The 22,359-nt window shown below is 34.7% G+C and overlaps 1 protein-coding gene across 1 annotated transcript in view; it reads right to left on the minus strand.

Moving 5' to 3' along the window:
• Positions 1–22,359, minus strand: part of LOC107653538 (von Willebrand factor D and EGF domain-containing protein-like) — a 65,375-nt gene that overhangs the window by 13,013 nt on the left and 30,003 nt on the right. Inside the window, exons 15-22 of the mRNA XM_016440283.1 lie at positions 19,850–20,011; positions 18,371–18,472; positions 16,246–16,360; positions 12,724–12,974; positions 10,895–11,114; positions 7,486–7,623; positions 4,214–4,411; positions 463–630 (exon numbers count right to left, since the gene is read on the minus strand). Coding sequence (XP_016295769.1) covers positions 463–630; positions 4,214–4,411; positions 7,486–7,623; positions 10,895–11,114; positions 12,724–12,974; positions 16,246–16,360; positions 18,371–18,472; positions 19,850–20,011 — 1,354 coding nt within the window. The remainder of the gene's footprint in view (positions 1–462; positions 631–4,213; positions 4,412–7,485; positions 7,624–10,894; positions 11,115–12,723; positions 12,975–16,245; positions 16,361–18,370; positions 18,473–19,849; positions 20,012–22,359) is intronic.

Here is a 22,359-nt window from a genome sequence, read left to right on the forward strand (position 1 = left end):
TCCTTACTGTCTTTTTCCGTTCCCTATACTCGTCAGCCAAAAACACATTGTGGGTCAGCAACCACCGTGCCGCAGACTGTGCATGACTGAGCATTAGACGTTTCCAGATCTCACTTATCAACCGTATCAAAGTACCCGTCACGTTCTGAGGATTACGACAGGCTTGTTTCCTGTTCGTTATGTTTTTTTCTAATTACTGGAGCTCTGCACTTTCAGGAGATGAAACAAGGAGAATTAAGAAAGGATTGATGAGAAAAAAAGCGACAGATTCATTTTCAAACAAATGTAAATTAAATATCCATCATGATGCAACAACTTTGAAAAAGTTATATTGTTTAGTTCTGTGTTGATGAAAGGATGTGTGTGTGCACATGTACATATTCAATTCAACTCAATTATTTTTTTAAATTATATTTAAGCTTTGAAAGACTGATTGCAATGTTAAGTTCAAAAAGTACTTACTGCTATGCTTTGATTGTTTTGTGCAGGTGCGTCCATTTCCGTGGTACCCTGGTGGACATCGTCCACAGACGTAGCCAGTGTAGGGTGGCCGGAGGTCAATGCACTGAACACCTAGAAAACACGGCCTACTTGCACATTTGGATGTCATGTTTAGTCCGTTGGGAAAACCTGCACCGTAAAGAAACACTGCCTTTTAGATTTGCCATTAATATACAGATGTAATTTCTGTAAGCATTTACTCATTAGCATCTTAATAGGAGATTGATGTGAATTTAGGGTCAGAGGCCCTCTGGGTTCTATGTCCTTCCGTGATTTCACCTTCAACTCCTACCAACAATTTCACACTCTCACGTGGCCTCCGCAGCCTACAACAGTTACCCAACCGCAACAGACTGGTGAAGGATTAGCTATGCAGGGAAATTGAGGTCTCACTCATACACTAGGGAAAATGAGCTGATGTCAGAAGGTGTGAAGCAATACCCTGAAATTTTGACATCATTTCCTGTGACTAAAAATTACCCCATTGTTTTATACATCACTAAACAAACCGGTGTCCTTTTTACTCTACCACATACAGTATATGCTACAGGATCCATCTGAGCACTTTTGGAGCACGCAGGAAATTATTTTTGTGGCATTATATGGGGTCACATCACCATATTTTATTGAATAAGTATGCCCTCATCTTGCTCACAATCACCCAGACGCATGCACCTGTTCTGTCGAGCGTCACGTGCCGTGTCAAATAAAACAAGAAGCCTGCCCTCTGCCAGCCGAGCTGAGAAAGATGAAAGAGTTAGCAGCTGTCTTCCATTAAAAATAGATTTATCGGCCCTGTGATTACACATATCAAGGGTTATTGCCCAGGCTTTTTGTCCCATTTCCGCAAGGTCAGCTCAAATCCCTTAGACAACGACGGGATTTATCGCCCAAGGTGGGTGACAGCTTGCATCCCCTCTGCTTGCCATCTCATCTTGCTCTATAAGTGTGATGGCAGGCAATCTGCAAACCGGCAAGACTGTATTAGCAAGAGCTGGGGTGCTCCCAAGGATGATAGTGGCTTTCCAGAGCGGCTATTTGTCCCTGTTCCTCAAACTCTGGCCTTATCTACCTTTTGGAAAAGATTACTCATGGGACTTTACAAATGCCCTCCTGTCCTCCATCCCAATCCTTTTGTTTCCTTTCCTGCATTAATTACAACAGAGACAAAAAAAGTGCAAACGAGAGTTCAACAAAATACAAGGAGACGTATTGTTTGAATTGCTTCGAGTGCAGCCTGGGGACAAACGGCCGTCGGGGACATGTCTAATTTAATTTTCAATTAGCATTTACAAAAAGACGACCAGGGTACCTGAGAATGACAATAATTAATTAATTAAAATAAATTTTAAACACCTTGGGGTTTGTAGCACACAGTAACTCAAATGCAGGAGTCTCTTTTGGGATACTATTAATGGATATTTCTGCATTGGTAATAACCTTTAAAACAGGCATCATTCAAAACAATTACAAGGAGTTCCCCATCTACAGTGACCCTCTTAGTCTGTAAAATGAAAATGTTCTTTGCATAGAGTAAGAGAAACATTGTGCTGAAACATCCAATTATGAGACAATCAACATCTTTCCATAGAAAAGAACAATCCCAATAGAGACATCTTGAATATCTCAGTGGTTTCACTTAGACTGCAATTGGGATTCAGTGAGAATTAAATTAAGACGCTTTCTACATATTGTGCTTCTCATATTTTTCTCCTTGAGATAATCTTAGGGTGCTTTCACACCTGTAGATCGATTGCTTTGTTACGAAACAGGGATTCAAATTATTACAATGTTGCTTTTTATTCTTGGTGCGGTTCGCTTTCACACGGCAAAGTTTCTAAACGGACCAAATTTGTTAATACAAGTCACGCGCGAGTAAACTGTTGTCTCATTGGTCAAAGTTCCACGGTTTATTTTCTGGGATTCCACTAGCTGTCACGGCTGTCATTCATCAGGATGAAACGACAACAGCTTTGCGGGCTTATTGTTGGGTTTTTTTTGTTTTTTTTTTGTAGCTGTCCTTATATTAATTTATCATTTTGATGCGGATCCGGGCGCGATTTGCTGTGTTCACATATGCTCAAATGAACCAAGCTAAGGGGGGAAACGCACCAGGTTCTGAAACAACGGGCCAGGTGTGAAAGCACCCTTAGTAATCTCAAATATGCCTGCTCAAGAGTCTAAGAATTTGACATTGTCAAACTGTGCTTATATTTGCAGTAATAAAGTCAAAATTCTAATTTTTCTTAGATTTCTAATGAAAATCTTTATAGACCAAATGATCCAAAAAGTATGCTATCCATGTTAATTATGTAACCCTAAAGTCTTAAGGTATGCAAGTCTCATTTGTCTCTTTTTATTTCTCCAAAACAATTTTCAAAGAAGAAAATCAAACAAAATGTTGAGACAAATATTGAAAGATGATGTGGTAAAAAAAAAAAAAAGGCTTCAAAGATGTCTTTGCAAAGCTGGTTAGAGTACAAATATTCCCCGTCTCATCTTACTTTCTTTCCATTGTATTCCCAGAGGACATAACCTGAGGGAGTAAAAAGGGAGAAGAGAGGGAAGATGAGGAGAGCGAACAGAGTCATAAAGCCAATTTACGTTCCCCATCCTGATGTCCTCCAGGGGCCTGTTGTGCCAGTCCCAGCAAATATTGTTAGGCCCCTGAGCTATTTGCAACAAAGTGCCATAAACATAGGTCTCATGATTTGTGTGCTCTATTTCTTGTGTCTTTGTCTTTGACAGGCCTGTGTGAGGAAAAGAACAACATTCCAATTGAAATGAATCTTTTTCCTAACCATGTTTAGGTCAACACGGCTGGTTTAAGATCAATAATGTAATGGAGTTTCGCATAGCTCAAATTGTTTTATTTTGAAAGAATTTGATGAGAAATCCTAGATGTTTTTTTTCTCTTTAATATCTCAGTTGTTTCTCCTAGACGCCAGTGAGGGGATCAAATTGAGACACTTGTTATGTTAAGACCCCAGTAATTTCACCTCTAGAGCTAAAGATGTCAACAAGAATTTGCTGAAAAATGTTAGAGTTCAAATTGAGATTTTGTTTTAATCTCTCTGCATCTTAGATTTTAGTTTTCTCCTGAGAAAAAAGTGCCAGTATTAATTTTTAGAGTCTCCTCTAAAATGTGAAAAATTTGAAATCTGAGACTTGACTTAAAAACTTTTATTTGCATCTCAGTATAGAGATATTACAGATATTTGTAATTTAACTTTTTCCTATGGGACAATACATGCAATACCAAACAGATTTGACTATGTGTCTCTTGACTATTACTCTTCCAAACAGAGAGTGAGAAACATCCTTTACCTAACCTTGCTCTGTTGAGTTTCATAGAGAGTCTGAATGCCTGGCATGGCTAACTAGAATCGCTAATTTCAGGCATTATACCAAGACGAGAGAGGGTAAGAGGTGTGGGCACAAAGGCACACCAGCAGGCCTTGTCTTGCTTTGTGCTTAGCAGCTGGATGAAAGTCATTTCCTGGGAACATCACACACACAAAAACCCAGTGCAGGAAATGACTCTAGGGGGAATGAAGGGATATCACTCTGCGTCAGGGAAAGACAAAGAATCGTTTTCTGCAATGTCATGACATCAGCAGTGGGCGATTTGGCTCCGAACTAAACCCTCACGATTTTGTTTCCTGGCCATCTGTGGACATGTAGAGACAGAACAATGGAAACAAGTACTTGCCAGTTCTCTGACTCGTGCTGGTGGTGGCTTTGGTGACCGAGGTCTTGCTTGGAGCTTCGTTGGACTCCGGCGGGAGGTGAGTGGAGGTCGTTTTAGAAAGGGCGGCGGGCATTTTGCTGATGGGATGCACTGCGGGAGGCGCGGATGAGGCGACAGTGTGAGAGGTGATGGGACGAGATGTGACCAATCTTGCTGGTGCTGATGAAAAAGAGAGAGAGAAATTATTGAAAATCATGGCATCTACTGATGCCTCAAGTGCAGAATAAAGGACAATTGAGAGTGGGGTAAGATGTGTCGCACCCTTAATCTTGCAAACTGTGGACAATTTTGGTCACATGACCATATGTTTAGGAAGGACCAATTATAAAAAAAACGACCTTTGATTTTTCACACACGTACTGTATATATAAATGTACAATATATGTAAATCGTAATAAAACACTACACTACAAAGATACTCCAAATATGAAATACTAAAGCACCAAAACATGCATATGCCCATTCATTTATGAAAATGTGCTAATTGAAGAGATCTGTTATCTCAGTTAAATACTTTTGGACCTTCTAAATAACACTGAAACATTTGTTCTGTTGCCTCATGGGTAAAAACAAAGAAAAACAATTTTGTTGTTGTTTAGCGTCAAGGTTATGATATTTCCCTCCTGACTAGTTAGTAAAATCAGCAGTCTCATTAAAGAAGGCACCAAAGTCAATAACAGGACACAAATGTTTTTAAAAGTGAGGTTATTGTTCATATTGTTAAGGAAAAAAGGTCTGCATAATATTTAACCAAAATATAAAAACTTTCTTCACATTTGAAGACTGTTGATGTCACCTCGTTGGTATAAAGGTATTAATAAATTTTCCTATTAAAATATTAACCTAATTAACAAAAAAAAAAAAAGGTTTCAAATACAATATGTTCGGAGTAATACAGCATCTGATGGATCATCACACTCCTGCAGGTAAAGGGATAGTTCACCCCAAAATGAAAATTCTGTCATTAACACAAATTAAGATATTTTTGATGGAATCTGACAGCTCTCTGACCCTCCCATAGACAGCAAGGGTGCTACCACGAGCAACGTCCAGAAACATAGCAAGGAGATCGGTAAAATAATCCATGTGACATCAGGGGTTCAACCGTTTTCTTTTGCGCACAAAAAGTACAGGTGCATCTCAATAAATTAGAATGTCATGGAAAAGTTCATTTATTTCAGTAATTCAATTCAAATTGTGAAACTCGTGTATTAAATAAATTCAATGCACACAGACTGAAGTAAACGACATGAGGGTGAGTAATTAATGACAGCATTTTCATTTTGGAGTGAACTAATCCTTTAAACTTTCACTTTGGTTTCTGCTGAAGAAAATGCTGGAGAATGAAAAGATTGATACTGAAGACCTCTTTGGCTCTTTTTTTTTTTTTTTTTCATTTTCAAGACTTCCACCTTGCGTTCTGTGAAGATCTTGTGCCGTCCTCGGCCTGATTCAACAACTGCCTAACCATCTCTCTAGCTCTGAAATGTTCTTCAAGGAACAATTTCAGAGTCGAGGCTGTCGTCTCCTCAGCTTATCAGAAAATCCGCACACCAGAGACGTGAGAGGCTCACTTCCTCACTGTCTCTGTCTCTCAACACGGAAACTACCGAGGGGCTGTTTTACCAGTTATCTCTGGACAAGCTCAGAGTCTGGCATGGAGTCTGTGGGTGCACAAGGTGGATAACTATCTTGTGCCATCTGGATTGTATTGCTCACCCTCCTGCGGTTCTGCTGGTCATAATGAAAGTGGGGTGGCTGATCCAGCTCTCGCTGTTCTGTTGTGTTTCTGTATGCTGCAGTCAGACAGATTATGTTTGTAATAGAGGCCCGGGCCTGGATGAAGGAGTCATCAAATCTCAGTCCCTCTGATGGAGGAAACCGTGAATACAGAGCTCCCCTGAACGAGGGTTTATCGCTTGCAGATTACGGTCAAAAGACATTTGCAAAGCATTTTGTCAAGACGCATGGAGGAAGATGGAAAACAGCTGTGAGGAGCCCCTTGAGCAACAGTGCAGAGACAGACACAATGTTTCCTAAAACCAAATAACTAATGACTGAGCTTTAAGGTCCTAGGTTTATGAAAGGCTCAATGACAATAGATGTCTGATTTGACACAACTTTGATATTTAAAATGCATACAAGGTCTCAGAAATCTACTATTTTGTATTCATATACAACACAATACATTATCAATAAACAATTTTATTTGATTACTTTAAAAATGTAAAGTGGTACAACCATGTCTTCCCCTTCTAAAGGACAAGATCATTTTTCCGGGCTGATGCTGTGGACAACAATATTGTTATTAAGTGATCTGCCTGCTTAAATAAAGGTAAAACGAATGAATGAATGAATTAATATAATAAATAAATAATCTTTGTATACACCTTGAATATACTTGAGTGCACAAACCTTTTAAACTTTTTTCCTTTTTTTTTGTTGTTGTTAATTTGAAGAACCCTGAACTAACCATTTTTTTAAAACCAAGAATTTGTCTTTTACTTTTTTCATCTGGATATCATCTGGATAATTACACCACATATACATTTTTACTTAAAAAAAAAATAAAAAAATAAAACAAAAATGAATTTTAGTTCAAAAATGAAAACTTCATCACAGGTGTATTCATTCATTTTCTGTATTGTTAATGTTTAACAGCTGTTTTAATAATTGTATGTTTTATGTATTTCATTATTTAAAAACATTATACATTATTTCTCGATAAATGTCTTTTTTAAATCTTAAATCATAAATATTCTATTTAATTTTGAAAATATTAAGTTAAAAAAATGTTGACAAATAAACATTTTATAATGTATGTACAATGTACAAATAATAATTAATATTAATTGTACAATGTACAATTAATAATGTAGCCATTCTTTTATTGAAATACACTATTTTGACTACTGTTTGGCAATTCTGTGAGCATATTATACAGAGAAGCACTCAAGCTGAGACTTTGATGCTTTGAAATGAAAAGACTTGTGTTCCCTAAAGTTAACTCTGGGCAGAACTGCAGGACTGTGCTGCTTTGGCACCTGCGGGTGAACGTAAAACAAACTGTTTTCTTTTTTGTGTGTACAACAAAACTGAGGTCATATTTTGTTTGGGACTGTTTAACTTCTTAGCAAAAGAAGTTTATTTTTCAGCAGTAGATGAGCTTTGGGAGGAAATTTAGTTCCCTTTCAGTCGGTCACTCTCGACGTCACGTCGGATGACCGACGAGCCTTTGCAGGAGATCCCGTCTCCCTCCAGGCCCCAAGGGCAGGGGCCACACCTGAAGGAGCCAAAGCCATTCACACACCTGACACCAGGAAAACACGGCCATCTCTTACACTCATTCACATCGTCCTGACACGTGGCACCTGTGAACAGAAAACAAATAAGCATTATTATTATTATTATTATTATTATTATTAAATGTGTGTGTATAAATGTTTTTCAGCAACCCTGTTGCACATTACATTACACACGAAAAGTAACTTGATGAGTGATTCAATCATTCATTCGTCCAAAACACTGATTTCTTCATGAATGAAACAAAACACTTTTTTTATTTTAAAGTGTAGTCACATTTGCGAAATTGACCCCACTGCGAAATTTGCATGTGGAATATCTCTAGAATCTCTAGGATTTCTATAGAAATGAATGGTTTCACGCCTGTTACCACACCTTTAATGTGGTAATCAATGAATCATTCCCTCAAACGATTCGTTCAAAACACTGATTCTTTCAAAAACAACTCAAGTTACAGTCTTAAAAGTAATTGAATCATTCACTCAAACAATTTACTCAAAACACTGATTCTTTCAGAAACAAATCAAGTTACAGTCTTAAAAGTAATTGAAACATTCACTCAAACAATTCACTCAAAACACTGATTCTTTCAAAAACAAATCAAGTTACAGTCTTAAAAGTAATTGAATCATTCACTCAAACAATTCACTCAAAACACTGATTCTTTCAGAAACAAATCAAGTTACAATCTTAAAAGCAATTGAATCATTCACTCAAACAATTCACTCAAAACACTGATTCTTTTAGAAACAAATCAAGTTACAGTCTTAAAATTAATTGAATCATTCACTCAAACAATTAACTCAAAACACTGATTCTTTCAAAAACAAATCAAGTTACAGTCTTAAAATTAATTGAATCATTCACTCAAACAATTAACTCAAAACACTGATTCTTTCAAAAACAAATCAAGTTACAGTCTTAAAATTAATTGAATCATTCACTCAAACAATTCACTCAAAATACTGATTCTTTCAAAAACAAATCAAGTGACTGTCTTATCAGTTAAAATCAAGTGACTGTCTTATGAGTTCACATGGATTTCTATAGAAATGAATGGATTTAACGTGCGAAAACAGTAAATGTGACCGCACATTTAATGCGGTAATCAATGAATAATTCCCTCAAACAATTCATTCAAAACACAGATTCTTTCAGAAACTAATCAAGTTACGGTCTTATAAGTAACTGAAACATTCACTCAATCGATTCACTCGAAACACTGATTCTTTTAGAAACAAATCAAGCTACAGTCTTATAAGTATTTGAATCACTCACTCAGATGATTCACTCAAACAAAACGATTCGCAAAGGAACAAAATGCCACTACTGTGTGTTGCCCAGAGACGTGTGACAGTTTCTACTCAAACTTTAGAACTATTTTCATTGGCGGGAGCAAACATACACAATGTAACTGAAAATAAAATGTAAGTTATTCAATATTAACTAATGTGTTGAACCTGCTATAATTCATTGTCATTATTAAATTGTGATAGTGACTGCACAGCAATTACCAGCTACCACCAGAATCATAGCAGCAAGTGTGCATCAATAGCTTACCTCAGAAAGTGTGACTAGTAAATGGTTGGCCAACATCTTGATATATTCGGCATATAGGTATGTTTATGGCTATTATTGTCACTGTCAGTGAAAAACAATAGCATTTCGAGCCAATACTATGCTTCAAACCTCAGAAAAAAAAAAAAAAACTTTTAATTTAATTTTTATTCAAAGTCAAACTCTGTGTTTTAACACACTTCTCAGATGCAGAACTTTGAGGCGGCAGCACATTTGAAATTCAAATACTCAGGAAAACTCTAAAATTGTGGTGAAGCATTGTTTATAGAGGGATATATTAATTTCCTCCACTTCTTTCCTCTGCTAAAACATCAAGTGGCCATACCAAACACTGCTTTCAGCAAAGATAAAACATTTCTTGGCCGATTCATCTCTGTGTTTTGGCCTGTTTATTACTCCCAGCAGCAGAATAGCGTACAGATACTCTTTCCTCTGTGGGATCAGTAGCTGCTGGGCATTTGTCCATTTTTTTTATTTTTTTGTTGTATTTGTGTTGTTTGTGGCTTCTCTTAGAAATGTGCTTGAAGGGGATCTTTAATAATGTCCAAACCATCTGCAAAGACCCAAAGCATTACGAGCCGCAGCAAAACATAAACTTTTATCCAATCAGCAGTGTTGGTTTATCTCACGCATGCATCGCCATTAGTGGAAATGGACAAACTCTTCTAACCCGGTTCAATCAAGTATTAAAAACATCCAAAGTAAAAGGCTTCAGTCCTGACAGGAAAGCTTCGCATTTCAACTTCAAGCAACAACAGGCATTGCTTTCAGCCAGGAGAGACTAATTCGCACATCGCCGGAGAAGAGATTTCAACTAGCGATCTCAGAATAGACACTGTGTGAAAACATCAACAGTTCAGCTTTTGACTGAAATTTCCAGGCAGAAGCGTTTGTTGCTTTTTGAGTCTTTTGTTTTCACCTACATACACTCGCCTGCTTTCAAGCTCGGAGAAACTAAATGAGCTGATCTTCTCGAGAATGGGTATTTGGCAAAAGACGACTTTGTAATTGGATCAAGCATGAAACTGAGCCAAGAGTTTGTGCTTATTTAGATGACCTGCTCCGTAATCAATAAGAAAAAATGCACACACACACACACACACACACACACACACACACACACAAATAAATACAAAACATTGATCCAAGGATGAAGTACCAGAGCAATAATGTGAGAAAAAGTATAAAACCTTAGTCATAACTCTTAATTGTTCAATGTGGATTTATATTAATGGCAATATTAACGCATTAACACATATAAACCTATACTCCAGTTTTAAGGCATTTTTAAGGCTTTACTTGTTTACGAAGATCTTTTTTGATGTGAAGAGAAGGTACAAATTAAATTAATGACATATATTAAAATATATACTCCACAACCCTGTACATCATAAGATATGAATATTAAATTAAATGTAATAAAAATAATTCTAATAATAAAAAATGATACACACACATTAACATGTTTTTTAAGGCTTTACTTATTTATGAGGACCTTTTTTTAATGTGAAGAGAAAGTAAAAAGTAATTTAATTATTAATTAGTAAAATAATTAATTAATTAATTAATTATTAATTTAAATAATTAATAATTAATTTAATTTATGTAAAATCAGCAGGAAGGCGAGATATAGTTTCCAGTTGGGCCAACATGTTCGTAAAAAGATTAATTGCAGTTCTGAATCTCCAGAAATGGTCATTTCCGAAAAGTTAAGGAAAGAAAATGGAACTTCATTTGTGCATTTCAGGTTGAAGTAAATACCTGTGAGTCCAGCAGGACACTGGCACTGGAACCCGTTGATCAGATCCACACACACTCCTGCTCCACACGGACTGGAGCCGCATTCGTTCTGCTCTTCCTGGCACAGGTCGCCATGGAAACCCGCCGGGCACACACACAGGTACTCGCCACTGCCCGCTGAATACTTGATGTTAGTCACACATGTCCCTCCGTTCATGCAGCCACACGGCCGCACCATCACCTGTGTGTAAGGTAATGCAAATACAAATAAAACAAAGTTCACTTAGTGTCTCAAAACCGGGTAACTTTCAAGCAAGAGTATGAAAATTTAATACAAAAATTGTATTTATTTTTATATCATTTATAATTTCTAACATCATTTTGTATATCAATATTCAGTATATTAAATATTAATATACTATATCTAATTAATCGTAAATAATAAAATATATTGATATTAATTCGAGTATTTTTTATTTGAATTTTTATTATGCATATACAACATTTTGAAAATTAAATAAAAATACATACATTATATTAAATTTTATAATTGATGAAATTACAATTTGGTATATTTTCATTAATATTAAAATATTATCCTAACAAAAAAAAAAAATACTTAAAATAAATACTATTATTACAGACTCATGGAAATGATATGTATGTATGTATAAAGTGCCTAACTGACCCAAAATGTCAACCTTTCTTTTTTTTCAGCAGTGTTGCTAAATGCATACAGTCCCTCTCTCTCCTGTCCTCAAACGACTGTATCTCTCAAACTCAGACAGTCTTTAATAAGCACTAGGAGGCAGGAAGCAGATGCTTGTTAGCCGTCTAGGGTCCACAGAGGACATTTGTCTTTCGTTGCACCGCATTGCTGTGACATAAGACTCAGAAAAATCTGGGCAGCTGAGTTCTGCTGTCCTTATGCCATAAGATATTTAAAAATAGGAGCTTGACAAAAAAACTATTAAAAATAAGGCTGTACCTTATTGATTACCATGGTACATATGCAACAAAGTACCATGTTTACTTGTCTAATGTCATCTAGGCCAATCACTTGTCATTTAATGAAGGAAAAAGGCCTTGCAGGACAATATTCCAGTCCTGTTTCAAAGACTAATTTGATCTTTCTATGAATAAATTACAAATCTTTGAAAGAGATCATGAAATAGGTGAATATAAAAGCTTGGCATTTACATTTCTTCATTTAGCAGACACTTTTATCCAAAGCGACGAACAAATTGATTCACTAATGAATCAGATTTCCCAAATAAGAGGGCAAAAAGAGTTTAGGAAAGCATAGTTCATTATTACTTCAACTCGCACAATAAAATGTGACAAAAATGCGATGTAACATTATGCAATGCTCATATGCTACTAAAATATCGTTTTTAATTATTGTTATTGTAATACATATTTATTTAAAAATATCAAAAGGATTCAGAAAGGATTTTTGCTTGTTTATTTTTTTTTATTGTATTTTTATAAGCAGTTTTCACTTTTATTATTATAAATGTTTATTAATTTAAACATATCATGGAAAATAAATAAATAAATAAATAAATAAATAGCTTTGGCCATGTAATTTCAGAATGTTTTATTTTATTTATTCAATAAAAATTATTATAAAATTTAAATTTTGAGTTTAATTTAATTTAACACACTGACTCAATAATTAGTTATAACAGCATACAGGTTTGAGGTGACATGAGGGTGCACAAATAACACACAAAAAAATGTTGACATCCCAGAAGAGGCTTGAATCATTATTTCTACAAAACCTGTTTGCATCTCATTTCACCAAAACATATAAATCAGTCGGGCGCCAGTTTCTCGATGTCTCTCACCTCCACGGTAAATCTGCTCTGGGCATCACACTCATCAGACACAGTAAATTGAAAACTGCGTGTTTCCTCCTCATCCACTTTCCAGATGAGGAGCCCGGCTGGGGAAATTGAGGCCCCGGGGGGCCCCGTCTCCAGCTGGAAGAGCATGGCCGAGCCCTCGGGGTCCGTGGCTGTGAATTGGTACACAAAGTTCTCACCTACAAAGGTCTGCAGGCCGTCCCGCGGCGCGTGAAAGATTGGTGGATGATTAGCTGAGCAAATGAGAGGAGAAATGCAAGAGAGAATAAATGAATGAATCATCAATTCCCAGAGATGATTTCCAGTCAAAGATTTTGTTTCTTGATAAATATATGTGATAATATTTAGGAATGCCATTTTTATGAATCTTAGTCCATTGTACTTGGACTGAAATACAATTTTATTTGACTAAATTAACAGTTTTCATCATTATTTGTTAATTAACTGCAAAAGACCAAATCTAAATGAATTGAAATTTGTAAACATTTTTAATTGTATTTTTTATTGTTAAACATCATTTTTATTATTATACATTTCATTAAACATATCAAACACGAAATAAAAATAATAAATATGCAAACAATCAGTACGTACATACTATTGTTGCTTTTGCTTTCAGAAAGCAAAATGAGAAATGTCTCAAGCAAAATGTAAATGTAAACATTTTTTAATTTTTTATTGATAAACGTTTTCTGTATAATTGTTATTATTAAAAATATTTATTAATTCAAAAACGAACATACTATGTTATTTCAGAATGAGAAATGTTTCACATGGAACAAACAGGCACAAAAAGAAAATCTCTTTTTGTAATATCTGGCATGATGACATTTGTGGGATAAAATCTGATTTACAGCATTGTGCGCTCATATCCGACGGTTATTTCCCACTTCTTGTTTCGTGTGAAACTCCACAAACAAAATCCGCAACACAGAGCAAAAATATCCATCTTAAGTGACATGCAATTATCCACAACAAAAGCCTAGAAAATAAACCAACCCTGATCTTGAAATATGAAAGCATTTTCTGCACCAACATGTCACTCATATTCAAAATCTCATCCACAAGCAGCATGACGTATATGAGCTTGTGAATTTCTGGCTGGGAAATGTTGACTAACAGCAAAATAGATCCATAAATCTGTTCTGACATCACAAAGTAAACAAACCCAATGCCAAACAATCCGATAAAAATACCATTGCTATTCTCATAAATGCAAACATGCAAACCAAGTAAAAAAACGCATGCTAATTGTTTCAAAATGGTCTGATGTCTATTTCACACAGATTTCCTCAGTTATGTAACGGTCCTGCTGGAGTACAAACACTCATTTGAATCACTTAACATGTCCATTTCTAGATTTTCCTCTGATGTTCATCTCGTCTGAATTTGTCTGTATAAACGGACTCTCAGTCTTGCCACAGAATGATGAAAAAAGCACGGCAGAAAGCGTGAGGGAAATAACTAGCAGATGATAAGTGGGTGTGAGGAGGACAGTTGTAATCTTCTTTAAAGCTGAATGTGTGTGGAGTCTCAGATAGCATCGGTCCGGCCCTCATTTGCAGCGCAGGCAAACAGACGGATGTCTGCGGTCATCTCTCTCTCTCTCTCTCTCTCTCTCTCTCTCTCTCTCTCTGCACACAGTGGTGTGGAGTTGGATGTGTGGCTAAAGAAGAGGGAGTTTGTGCTCAAATGCAACATGATTCCCAAAGAACTTGCCAATAAGAAATAGTGTGCGTATTTGTTTTACTATACTTGCAAAGATTTTCTTTTTCTTTTCTTTCTTTCTTTTTCTTTTTTTTTTTTTTAAACATAAATATAGTAAATCCCCATAAGTATCCCCATAAATATAGTAAATCACCATAAGTATCCCCATAAATATAGTAAAAACTCTTTACATTTACATTTACTCTTAAATATGACTTGGATGGATGGTGTTGGTGGATGGTCTTCTAGTTTGAAAAGTTTCATAAATCTTAATTGAAATGCCATAAACAAAAAAATAAGTTTGAAAACATTGCAGTTCTGAATCTCAGCTGAATGCACTTCAACTGAATTATATATTAATACAGTTAAAACAATAGACAATATTACATTTGTTTATTCACATTATTCTGAATAATAATTAATATAAAATCACTATAATTATTGATTAGTGTATTTATATTATTTAATCGTATAATATTTATTGATAATTATATACTACTTATAACAATACTAATAACAATTGTTATAATAATACATAATAAATAATAACAATTGTTATAATAATAATAATAATAATAATTATTATTATTATTATTATTATTATAACAATTGTTATTATTTATTATGTATTATTATAACAATTGTTATTTTATTATTATTATTATTAATAATAATAATAATAATACATTGTAGATATTGTTAATATTAATCATGAATGATTACAAATAATAAACACATTCGGTACAACAATACAGTTGTTTATTGCTAAATTATTATGTTTTGGGATTATTGGCATTATAAAATCAACTGGCATATACTGGCATATAACATCTATAAGACACAAGGGTGTGCATCAGTGTGTTTTTACCACAGTAAAAACACATTAATGTTTATGCCACTTTTCATCATGGTCAACAACACCTCTTAACTGTGGTAAATTCGCTACAGTTCTCTTTGCCACAATAAAACTTCCCAGGACAGTCCAATTCTTCATCCATATCCTGTAAATCTCCTGAGATGAAAACAGTATTTAAAATAACCTAATGAAATATTACACATCACTACAGGCCAAAAAAATCTTATCAGTGAGCTAATAAACCCAAAACTAAAGTTTATTACTAAGTGCTTTGCTTCATTTTTTGCAAGGCTGTAAAATCCGAAAATGTAACGTCAGCTAATTGAAATTCACAGCGAGCGTTTTCCAGCTGACTAGCCATATAACATCTCTGTTTAGCTGCTGTAATAAGGTCTGTTAGTTAAGCTGTTTTACCTTCAAACATACTGAAAGTAGTAGCAAGACAGTGAGTCTTTTCAGATCTACCCTACTTCCTTTTATAGTTGGATTATAACTGACACAGTAAGCACCTCACACAAATTTTCAGTTAAATAAACATTGTAAATGTCACATTTAGTCAGTCCAAACAGTTCTTTTTTTAAAGATTTTTTTGATATAGCGGGAATGGGATTCGAACCCACCTCTACCTCCATATGCACATTTGCATCTGAAGCATTATTATTAAATATTAGACTACAGCTTGTATTTTGTATCTTTATGTGAATTGCATTACGTTTATTTGTATCTTTATGTTAACTGCATTATATTTATTTGCATTTAATTAGCTTTAAATTTTATTGTGCTGCAGAAGGTTGTTGGGTCGAGTCCCAGGGCTGCTAAAACTTGTAACTAATTTGCATCTTAATAATGTGCTGTGTGAGTGTCTCCAGGTACAGATACTGTTCAATAATGTGTGCTAATGCCATCAGATCTCGGTTTGCTTTCATGTTGACTGTGTTTACCTTGATTAATGGACCAGGTGTATTTGGAGGCGGTGGAGTTACACAGGAGACACGGAACGGAAGGGCTGGAGTCTCCCTCAGCAAAACACATCCCGTCTATATTACACGTCCTCTCCTGAGAGAGAGAGAGAGAGAGAGAGAGAGAGAGAGAGAGAGAGGTGTTATGATCAGTAAGGAAAACTAAATACAAACATTAAAAACTTAAAGTAAACTACACTGCATTAAACTGAATATAAAATAAAATAAAATGATATATTATTGTTTATATAATATTGCTTATTAATAAAATTTGACTTTGACTACTACTACTGCTACTACTAATAATAATGATAACAGGGAAAATCAAAAGTAAACTAAATTATTAAACAAATTTTACTAAACTAAACTAAAAACAGAATATAATAATAATAATAATAGCAGTAATAATAATAATAATAATAATAATAATAATTATTATTATTATTATTATTATTATGTTAAATTTTGTATAAAATGTTTATATCCTGCACACATTTTTATCCATAGCAACTTTCAGTTTGTGCTTTCCCTGGGAATCAAACTCACAACCTGGCCACTGTTCATGGTAAACTGGAACAGTGGCCAGGTCATGGCAAGAAAGAAAGAAAGAAAGAAAGAAAGAAAGAAAGAAAGAAAGTTAAAAAACTGTGCCGTTGAGCGCTCCAGCTTTATCCACCAGTGTGGAGATGTTTTGCTACTGATCACGGTTACACTGCGGCTCAAGCCAACTTCCTCTGTCAAACCTTTGAGATAAACCTCAGCCGTCTTTGCTATAAATCACCAAAGCATAAAGCCTGGCGCTGATACAATCTCTATATTGCAAGTTTTTAATATCCAGCGGGACGTGTAAGTCGCAACGCCCGGAGGACATCCACAGCAAAGCAGAGAAGATAAACAGACCAAACGGATCCACCTAGATAACTCATCTCTCACGCTGAGATTACACGCTATGTGGCAGCTGAAAACCCCGAGAAAGAAAGAAAGCGAGAGAAGGGGAGGACATCAGGTGTTCAAGGGATCGGTTACTCCGTCAGTCTCTGGTTTCGATGATGTGAATAATATTGTCTGTTTTCCACATCCATGCTCTGGGCTTTTCCAGCGCACACCCCAGTGGCCTCACGTATCGCTGTTGTCCTGCTGCACCGAGAGCAGTTAAGACACTAAACGGCTATGACAGACTTTTTTGCCTTTTGAGTCCATAAACTCGCATCCTCTGTGACTTATTTTCCGGTGGAAAATCCAGGCCATTAGTGTAGGAAGTGTGATTGCGCACAGTGAATATAAAGTGCAGGATGAAGGACAGATGAACAAATGAACAGAAGGGTCACGAGGGAAGTTGTGCAAGAATAATCATGGAGGTTTTTAACAGAGTACTACAAATGATCTTCATGCAAAAGATTTTTAAAATATTTTTAAATAAAACAGGGGTTTCTGAACAATTGCTGTATTGAAATGTGTATTCTATATATTGTTCTCCACAACATTTTGTAATTAATTCACATGTATCTCGAAATTAAGATAATACAAATGTGGATATTTGTGATATTAAATGAATTAATACATATTATTATTAAATTATATTACTTATATGTTAATTTATAATAATACTACTAATAATACTAATTATTATTATTATTAAGAAATGCATTATATGTTCATATATTTTAATATTAAATATTAAAATATAATATAATTAAAAATTATAGAAAGAGAGATCTTCATACATTTTAATAATACATTTTGATTTTTTTTTAAATCAAACCTTTCAAATCAAAACCATCAGCAGTAACGCCACTGTTTCTTGCATTTTTTGCATAATAAATTGTTAATTTATTAATTATAAAATATAAATAATAATAATAATATTAATATTATAATTATTATTATTAAGAAGCGTATTACAATTTGTGAAAATGTCCTATAAATTAATGATCAATAATAAATATAATTAATCAAATATATATTCATAATTATATTCATATATATATATATCCCCCCCCCCCAATTTTCTATGCTAATTGTGATCAAAATAAGAGAAACGAAGGACTATTCAAAATCTATAGGTCTATTTACGCATGTATTTTCTCAAGTGTCTGAATGTCATTACCTTCAGCTTGCAAAGTCCAGAGGCAGTCACACATAGCTGGCAAATCCCATCATAAAGGGTTAAAAATTTGCCCTCGCTGTACTGACGACCATCATTAGTCACCTGAAGAAGAAAAAGAGAATTAGAGAGGTTTAGATAACTATCCTGAGTAAATGTAGTACTACTAATAAATTTGTTTTATTGTTTAAAGCCTAATGTCCAGTCAACCGACCATTATTTGTCACAAAATAAGCCCTGACAATGAAAAATTGTGTGGTTGATTCTACATGATGTGATTCTACATGATGTGGTTGATGCTGTTTATTATATGCCTACTCACCAAAAACCTCAAATACCTTCACATGAACATTGATCTGAGTCATTATTATATAATGTGAAGGGGGGAAAAAAAGAGAAAACAACCTGAAAAAACAGCAAAATATTTGGACTGTCATATCAACAAAAAGAAATGCTTAATAAAGAAAAATTTCTAAATTAAGAAATATTTACAGCCGGTAAACCTTCTCAGCTCATCCGCCATTGGCAGGTGATGCAAAAAAGTACGTCTTCTTGTAATACTTCAGACAGAGTGTCTTTAGCAGCACTAGTCTGTGTAAATCCAAAAGCGAGGTTCATTTTTCACCCCCTCAGTGTGTCAGACTCTGTTCCATGTTTTGTGTGTGTCCTGCTCCCCCCAGCGTCTCCTCGTTCCTCGTGTGTGTGCATCGAGACACAGTGAGTGTTAATCCCACAAGCCTTTGAGATTAATGCGGGCAGGAGTTTAGGTGGATTTCGAGATGTATTACCTCACGGATACGTCTTTGCGCTGACCTTCAGAGACACCCTGTGGCTCTTTCAACATTTCAATTCATGTTAATGATTCTCCTCATCACAGGCCATCCATTTTTTACATCAGTAAACACACTCCTTAACAGGTACACACATAGATCAAGCCACACTTTGGGACTGAGCAACGAGGTCAATGATCGCAAGACCCAAATGGAGTTTACGAACTTTTTAATGTTTATGTTAGCCATATACTTAAAGATAAAGCCAAACTGGTTTCCTATATGGGCTGTCAAAGCATAAAAATGATTAAAATGATTGTGTTGCATTTATGGCTGTCATTCAGAATAGAAAAGCTCTCCTCTATCTCACGGCTCGATGATTTTGCCGTGATATAATATTTGAAAGCGCCCGGCACGCGTCATTTAGCTTGGCCTCAAACAGTGCGTGCGGCCAGCATAAATTCAAACTGATTTTAAACGTTAAAACCCACAACTGTGAAGGAGACTTCCTGCATAATTGCATTTCGCCAATGTTCTCAATTCAGTGCCCGCTTCATCTTTTAATCACAATAGAACGGTTCGAAAAAGATGGCCTGCTTTTATCAGAACGATGACATTTTGATTCATTCAGTCACCGCAAAAAATGGCAGTGGAAAATCAATCACATGAAGCCTCGGACAGATCCCTGTCCCTGAGATTGATGGACAGGTACCTTAATCTCCCATCTGGCATAGGGCTGCTCGCTGGCCGTGAAGTCCATGGTGTCGATGGCCATGTTGCCGAGCCTCGGGATGGAGCAGTCCACCGCTTTAGAGCTCAGGAAGGACGCTTCGGTTCTCCCTTGCTCTTCAGGGATCCAAATTCCATTCATGTGCTAAAAAAACATCAACAAATATTAATGGCTTTTTTTCTTAAAGGGACAACCAAATAAATAACAATAAATAACATTTTAATAGTGTAGAAATAACATACTTTAAAAGACCTCAATGTAATGTGTTTGAACACTTGAATTAATACTTAATCCAGTTAAGTTGAAGTTAAGAGTGTTCATATGTACATCTTTATTTGTAATTTCATAACAGCTTCTATTGCTGAATATACTGACAAGTAAACTAAAATATACTTGATGTCATTTATATTGAAAAATATATTTACTTAATTATCTTTAAATATATTTCTAATTGCCAGGGTTGTTATTATTAAATATTATAATTACATTTTCATTTAATTTAACTTGATGCACACTAACTAAAACTGAAATAAACGTGACAAAAAACAAAACAATGAAATTACTAAAGTTTGAACTAAAATTAAAAACATTCAAATTAAACTATATATATATATATATATATATTTTTTTTTTATATATATATATAATATATATAATTACACATTAAAAAAAAAACTGTTAATAGCAAATTTATAATGATGAAGTTGCAATTTACTACACTGGCTTTAAATAGCTTTAAATTTAATAGGAAATAATGCACTACAGTTAAAATTATAATCAGGTACTTGTGCTTTAGAATGCCAATCAGCACATCAAAATAAGTGAACTTTAAAGATTATTAAACAAAATTATTTAAAATGTAGACCTACTGAAAAATAAAACTTTTAATTTGACATTGACAAAGTGCATTTAAAAAAAAATACTTAAATGGGTCATATGATGCTGCTAAAAAGAACATAATTTTGTGTATTTGGGAGAAACTCTGAACTATCTTTAAGTACACTTCAGTGGATTTTATTTCATTAATATTATATTATCTGTATGTACAAATTTTGTAAATGTATTTTTAACATTTGAAGTTCACTACAAGTGCGCATTCAGTACACTTTTTTTTTTTTTTTTTACAAGTGCAGGCCACCCAGAAATGTTTTACCTCAAGCAGAAAATTCGGTCAATTTACTCACATTCATGTCATTCCAAACCTGTAGGACTTTGTTTCTTCAGTGCAACACAAAGTTATTTTGAAGAATGTTCTGGCCGCTCTTTTCCACATAATGAAAGTTAATGGAAGTCATACAGGTTTGGAGCAACATTAGAGTAAGTAAATTCATTTTAAATTGTAGGTGAACTTTTTCTTTAAATTCAATCCTCATTTATCAGAAGATATGCTAAAACTTTAGGATGGACATATGTGCTTCAGTTGTTCAAGACTGTTTGAGGTAAAATTCAATTAGAGCAATCTTCACTCCTAGCCGTTCATTCCTTGAGAAAAACAGAAACAACTAGAATAATGAACGTCAAACCAATTTGCTCAAATGGGATGACCTCACACAGCAGGTGGAACACCCCCTGGGAAAAGACAGCGAGAAAAGTGGTCGGTTCGGAAATATATGAGCAGTGGAATTCAAATGAGAGAAATAAAAATGCAGGGAACATATTCAGATTTACATGGTGGGATTCTTGTGGTTTTTTTGTTAGCTAAATTTGCTTTTTAACCATAATGTTTTGAGGTCCCAAAGATCCCCAAACTGTATTTGTAAAAAAATAACAATATTAATTTCAAAATTAACATTTGGTTCACCATCAAATGAATTTAACATGTTCCTCTGGCTTATTCAAAACCAACTACGAAGATGTAATTGAAGTCAAAGAGAAAGGTAGACATGAACTTTTCATACATTTAGAAGTATTAACCTGTTCAAGGTTAATAAAGGTATGTTTTTGAGCTATTCTAAAGGCTCTAGGGTCTGTTAGACTGTGAGGGTTAAACCCAGCCCTGCAGGGCATCGATTTGACATCATGAAATTAACTTTGAGCCCAAAGTACTGTTTTACTTTTAAGTAAAACAGACAATTTAATAAAGGAGTCACCAGCCGATTATAAATCCTCAGATAATTACAGCACATTATATGTGTTTACATGTTGTTTACTGGTCTTATTGCATGGGGTTTTCTTTGAATGTGCTCTGCTGTGTTGACTGATTACTGATTTTATTGCTTTGATTAACTCCTCAGATGTCCTCATGCCTTTCTCCCCCTCATTATTGTAATTAAATATACAAAAAGATGGCAAGCGGGTATTAAAAAAAAAGCCATGCTAAGATTCATAAAGACTCCCTGATGAAATATTAAAGAAGACGTGATCTCAAACGTGATCTTAGCCATGCAAAAATCAATTGCAGTTAAAGATAAATAGATGTAACATATATATATATATATATATATATATATATATATATATATATATACAGGTGCATCTCAATAAATTAGAAT

The sequence above is a fragment of the Sinocyclocheilus anshuiensis genome, unplaced genomic scaffold (assembly GCF_001515605.1).
Source record: "Sinocyclocheilus anshuiensis isolate Anshui unplaced genomic scaffold, SAMN03320099.WGS_v1.1 scaffold1079, whole genome shotgun sequence".
NCBI classification, from domain to species: Eukaryota; Metazoa; Chordata; class Actinopteri; order Cypriniformes; family Cyprinidae; genus Sinocyclocheilus; species Sinocyclocheilus anshuiensis.